Source organism: Quercus lobata, chromosome 10, assembly GCF_001633185.2.
Source record: "Quercus lobata isolate SW786 chromosome 10, ValleyOak3.0 Primary Assembly, whole genome shotgun sequence".
NCBI lineage: Eukaryota > Viridiplantae > Streptophyta > Magnoliopsida > Fagales > Fagaceae > Quercus > Quercus lobata.
The window spans coordinates 63,413,173-63,419,589 of NC_044913.1; the positions used below are offsets into that span (position 1 = coordinate 63,413,173).

The window sequence follows — 6,417 nt, forward strand, 5'->3', positions numbered from 1 at the left end:
TCATGAAGGTGCGAAATTAGGTGTGTCCATAGGACTTACTTTAAAATTTAAAACAATCACACATTCTTTATTTTTTTTAAAAAAAAAAAAATCTCCATTGCTCATGTGAGGTCAATATGTATTAGAAGAAAGAAAGAAATAAATAAATAAAGTAATTAACATATCAAAGATCATCTATCCTTTTGAAGCTCCAATTATTTATTTATTTTTTGAAATAACTGAGACAAAGAAGAAAGGAAAATTTGGCCTATTCTAAATAATAAAGATGGATTGATTGTGATTCATTGTCAGCTCATTGGGTGTGACTAAATTTGAAAACGCTAAATTCTTTTTGTAATGTTTCATGTCAACATTGTGAAGACTGCAGAGCTTACACGTCACAAATATTTGACTAGAATAATGATTCTTTCACCGAAAAGAGTTGTCAGAAAAAGTCTTATATTGTACTAGTATTAAAAGAAAATTGAAGTCCAGCAAGACTTGCCTATCAAAGTTCTAATTGGTTCAAGTTCCCCAATTAGTGTTTAGCACTGGCCTCTTAAACAATAATAACGATGCTCTTAGAAACTCTAGCAAATAAAGAGGGGGGGAGGATCTCCTCATAAATTTCTAGGACCATGTTTATAGGATATCTACAAATTTGTGCCACTGATCATTTTAGTTAGGATCAACTAGAGAAGTGGTCACTGGTCAATTAAGAAAAGCACACATTCAGTACTAGCCTGCTTCTTAATTAAATACACACAAACCTTCCTTGATTGGATAGAATGCATGGCGTGGTTAACCTATTAGAATTATTTGAACTATTTGCTTGACAAAAAGGATAAACTAGCGTAGGGGTATAATGACTCCATCCACAAGTGTCAAGTTTGTTGGTTTTTCGAAAAATCATGTTATCAATTATTACAGCCTAACAAAAAGTTGTATAAATAGCCATCCCTATGTAAATGTACCAAGTGAGAGGTAGCTCTGTATCAGACACATTGGTTGACTGTTTTGTATTGGTTATAAAATAAAAGACTCTTGTTGACAACAGCCATACAATTTGTCCACCAACAAAACAATAGTTCAACCGATAGTCTAGTGGTAGCAGTATCTTTTGTGGTGCCTTATATGACTAGAATAATTGAGATGGATAAGCACGGATAATTTTTCTTTTGAATGGATAATACATTCACATAAACATTGAACTTTATGTTTTAGTCATTGGGAAAATGAGGGAAAAAAAGTGAATAACAAACAGATAATAGCAAGCAAACATAACCAAAAAGCAAATTTGTCTACATATATTTCTCAGGGGAAAAGATACAACTTTGTATGTCATGCATCAATTGGACAACCTAATTTCTACCTAAACAATTTCATTTGAAGTACTTGCTGTTGCAATTTCCGATTGCCTCAAGATCTCAGACTCATTTGTAAGACTGTACCTCTCCCCAAGAGTACTTATTGTATTGTACAATTCAAACATTGTTGGCCTTTTACTTGGAAAAGGGTTAAGACAGGTACATGCAATTCTAAGGAATTCAAAGATTTCACTATCAAATCCTCTACCAATCAGAGATTTATCAATGACATTGTAGAGATCAGACGAAGAAGTGAAAAGATGAGTAATCCAATCAACCAAACTCCCATTTGAATTGTTCAAATAATTGTTGATTTGAATGTGTTCCTTTCCTATAATTAGCTCCAAAAGCAGAATTCCAAAGTCAAACACATCCTTTTTAACAAAACCCAAATCCCAAAACCCAAAGTCTACAAAAGAGCTATTACTTGAGTGAGTGTCATTTGAATCAATAAACATTATTCCTTCAGAACTTGATACTTTTGCCCCTCCAAAATTTGATATCTTAGGCACAAAATTATTATCAAGTAAAATAGAGTCTGAACTCAAGTTAAGGTGTACTACTCGAAAATCCCACTTGTGGTGAAGCCATGCCAAGCCTCTTGCTACCCCAATTGCAATTTGAATCCTCAAAGACCATTCCAAGATCCTATTGCTGCCTTCCTTTGCATATAGCCAATCATAAAGATTGCCATTCGATATATATTGGTACACTAGGAGCTTTTCTTTCCTCTCTTTGCAGAATCCCAAGAGGGGAACTATGTTATTGTGCCTCCATCTGCCCAGAGCCAATAACTCACACATGAATTGTTTGTCAAATGATTGACAACCATGTAACCTCTTAACTGCAAGGGGTGAACCATTTGGAAGGATTGCCTTGTACATCACCCCGATCTTTCCCAACCCAATCACATTGTCTGTGCAGAAATTGTTAGTTGCCTCTCTGAGTTCTGTAAAGTTCATTCTAATAACCATTCCCTCCAGCTGAGAATTCTGTGGATCAAATAATTTGCCACTCTGAAATAGTACTAATTTGAAATTACAACCAAATTTATCACATTGATGTTTCTTTTTAAGGGGCTATATGATTGCATTATTTTGATCATTATTTCACCTACCATTTTGTGTAACGTGTTATACATTCGTGAAAACAAACACTAAGTTCCGCATATGATCACAACTTTCCATATTATTTTCTTATAAAACAGTACAAAATGAGGTGTTAGACTCAAAACCTATAGACAATAGCGGTTCTAGGAAATTTTTTTTTTTCCAAGGTGGCTATTAAAAAATTTAAATTATGCAAAATCTAATAAAAAGAAGACTTCATATATTGACACACACACACATACACACATGTAAAGTCCTACAATTTTCTTATTTTGAAATCATTTAATGATATTCTCATCATCGATGCTATAAGCTATATCTCTTTCAAAATTTTAGTTCAATAAAATTTTTCCTAGACGTTTTCATTTTGTTTGTAAGGGCTTAATATTCTATTAAGAGGACCAAAATTTAAGGACAAAGTTTAGTTACAAACGTAATTGTAGCCTAAAATTGCAACTCTCACTAAACAAATTAACATAACTACATATTTTAAAAATCTAACTGTTGAATTGCATGTTCTTTATATTCTTAAAATACATGTCAAATTTTATGTCAATCAGATGTAATTTATAATTCAATCCATAAACTTATTATTTATGTATAATTTTAGACTACAAAAATTCAAAATTTAAACAATTGATTAGTGATATAACTATTAATTTTTTATATTCTTGAGATTTTGCAAGTATGAAAAATATAAGAAGAAAATATAATTTAATGATGAATTTGTCAGAATTTACATCCAATAAAAAAATAAAAAATTCAGTGGAGTTATATCCTTAGGCCCTTAAAGATTTGTGGTCAGCTTAAATTTTTTTTTAGGGTGGTCACAAATTTTTTTATAGGGTAAAAAATCATAGAAGGGATTAAGTGATGCACCTTCCTATGTTTTAAGGAGAAACCACCTATATTTTTCCGAAAAAATTTAAAATCAAAGAATTGAAAGAAGTTAATTTATTAATTTTCTTAGTGGCTAGAGAGTACCTTTTTGCTCCCTTCTAGCAGGAGCCCTTTAGATGGCAGCTGGTTAACTTGATCAGCTTCTTCATTCTCGTTCTTACTACTTTGCTTGTCGTTCATGCAAGCCACATAATGGGACCGGAACATAAAAATAGTTATTACCGAAACTGCAGAAACCGCGTAACCAACTTGAAACCCACCTTTGAATGAAAAATCAAACTTCCTTCTTTGCTTTGGAGTTGGACAGGGTTCCAAAGGCGCTCCACAGAGTTTCGTGTTGTTAGCAAAGCTATCGGCTGTACAAGAGAAATTGCCAAAGTCAGGGACAACCCCTGACAACATATTGTTAGAAACACTGAAATTTTTCATACGAACGAGGTGGCCTAATTCCGGAGGGATTTCACCAGTGAGATGGTTGTGGTCAAGTGTAAGGACATTTAGATAAGTGCAATTGACAATGCTCTTTGGAATTTCGCCAGAAAAATTGTTGCCGGAAAGGTTGAGGCGTGTGATAAACGGAACTATCTCAGCTATGTCAAATGGGAGAGGTCCTGAAAGTTCGTTACTGGAGAGGTCTAACCCTGTTAGACTTGTGCAGTTTTTAATGCCCCGTGGGAACTCGCCTCTGAACCCCATGTCGCTTAGTATGAGATTCAAGACCTTATTCTCATCAGGGTGCCAGAATTCGACCCCAGTAAATTTGCAGATGAATCCTTCAGTATTGTGGCTGAAGTCCCATGAACTATTGAGGTAGAGGTAAGGGTCTTCAAGCGAATGTTTAATTGACTTCAAGCAGTCGATATCACTCTGTACGCCATTGCTTATTTCAAGAAAATCTAGAAATAAGCAAGCAAATATGTGAAAAAGAGCTGCGAATACTCTGGCATTAAGAGTCATTTGCTTGTGAGTGCTTAGCAAGAAAAGCCAGAACTAAAAGGCCATATATGTAACTACATAGAAATAGAAAGAAACAAACAAAATCTAGAGTTACAACATCTTTCATTAGTTCTTGAATCTTCAAATAACATATTAACTGTTTTGGAAGAGTTGCAACATATTAGTATATTACACACGAAATTTCACAACCAATAAATAAGGTAAAAAGAATGGCCCTACAGTAAATTACAGGCTACTTTACTGAGTAAAATAGCCTGTAATTTTCTAAGTCATGTGTAGTCATACCCCGTGAAGAACGCTAGTAGAAAATTTAAAGCTTGCAAAGCGAAGTCAATGGGTTTAAGCCAAGACAGAAAAAGGACGCGCGGTTGGTTCCTTGTAATTTCTGCGAACGATACATGTCAGGCAACCCTTTTTTTTATATATATTTATTTTTAAATTTTGACGGTTGTGATTTTGGCCCTAGAAGTATTAAATTTTAGATTTTAGTTCATAACGTTTTCAAGAACTTTTAACATAGATAGTGATTCTCTCACATAATTTATTTCACGTCTTTTATATATTTTGAAATCCAGATCGGACCATACAATTTGACTCAAGTAATTAAGAACTGTGGGCGGGTCTTACGGTTCAGGCCAAGCTCTTTAACAAAAATAAAAAGCAAGCTAAAATGATTTATTTCGGCCGGTAATAAGACAAACAAACATAATATTTTACCTCAGTGCAGCAGTTCGCCACCTAACCCATCGCAGACGACACAAGGTTGCACCTTCTTCTTCTTCATTGTTCCTTCTCTGCTTCTTTTTTCGTTTTTCAGGGTCTTCCTTCAGTTTAAGTAAATGACTTGCTTCGACTTTATTTTTGCTTTCTATTTTGGTGAGCCTAGCACGTGTCACGTGACAAAGCCTTGGAAATGACAAAAATGAGTTTGAAATTTCCTGACTCATTTATTGAGTCTTGAGCACCTCTCTATATGAATTAGAATGGGGTCCATTGTTTTATAGTTTAGTCGGTTTTGGCTTCTGTTTATCATTTTTTTATTTTTTTTATTTATTATTTTTACAATTGATGACGTTAAGATGGTTTTTGAAACATGATGTTCTGTTTGAATTGAAATTATTGTGTTGGTTTGGATTCAGCGGAAATTCAGTGTTTGAATCCTGTGTTCGCGTTCTCTCCCCCCACCCCACCCCCCCCCCCCCCCCCCCTTTTTTTTTTTTTTTTTTTTTTTTTTTTTTTTTTTTTTTTTTTACGCGGAGAGATACAGTTTACTGTTCATGAGACATGTCACTGTCTACGAGACATGTCACTGTTCACGCACTGTTGAGCACGGTTCATATACTATTTAGCACTGTTCACAAATTAAAAAAATATTAAAAATGGGTCCCACGATATTATTCATACATTTAAAAATTATTTTGCTACAATGTTTTCAATTTTCAGTTTCAGCAATAATAAGTTCAATCCAAACAGACCCATTGTTGTTGAAACTGAAAACTGAAAATTGAAAATATAATAGTAAAATAATTTTTAAATATGTAAATAGTACCGTGGAACTTATTTTTAATATTTTTAAATACGTGAACAGTGCATGCACAGTATGTGAATAGTGCATGCACTGTCCATAAACAATGATTTTGTCTCTAAAAGTCAATAACTACAACTTAAAAAAAAAAAAAAAAAAAAAAAAAAAAAAAAAAAGAAAAAGAAGAGAAAACGCGCGTTTGTAAACGCAAACGCCCAATCCAAACTCCACCTATAATGAATGAAAGTAATTATATAAAAATATATTTAAAAAATAGTCTTTATATATATTTAGATTATTTTAGTCAATTTTTTTTACTAATTTAATATATTTATTTATATTTTAAATAATTATTAAATTAATTATAATGTTATCATAGTTCGAGGTCCAATCTCAAAAATCTTGAATCTCTTCTATTTACGATTTTTTAAATGATCTAGGTTTCAAAACCATGTCATACACATGAATTTTAAATATGTATACTACATTCTTGTGTTTTTAAAATTTGTATATCACCACATGCAATTGTGAATATTGTGTACAATTGTATGAAAAATGGAGTATGAGATAATACTTATCA

General features: G+C 32.9%; 1 protein-coding gene across 1 annotated transcript; it reads right to left on the minus strand.

Annotated features, from left to right (window-relative positions):
- Window positions 1-1,351: 1,351 nt before the first annotated feature.
- Window positions 1,352-4,356, minus strand: LOC115965195 (probably inactive leucine-rich repeat receptor-like protein kinase At5g48380). The gene is made up of 2 exons (XM_031084377.1): window positions 3,440-4,356; window positions 1,352-2,362 (listed from the first exon to the last, which is right to left on the minus strand). The coding sequence occupies exons 1-2, from the start codon at window positions 4,310-4,312 to the stop codon at window positions 1,352-1,354; spliced, it is 1,884 nt and encodes a 627-aa protein (XP_030940237.1). The 5' UTR covers window positions 4,313-4,356.
- Between the last annotated feature and the right edge of the window lie 2,061 nt (window positions 4,357-6,417).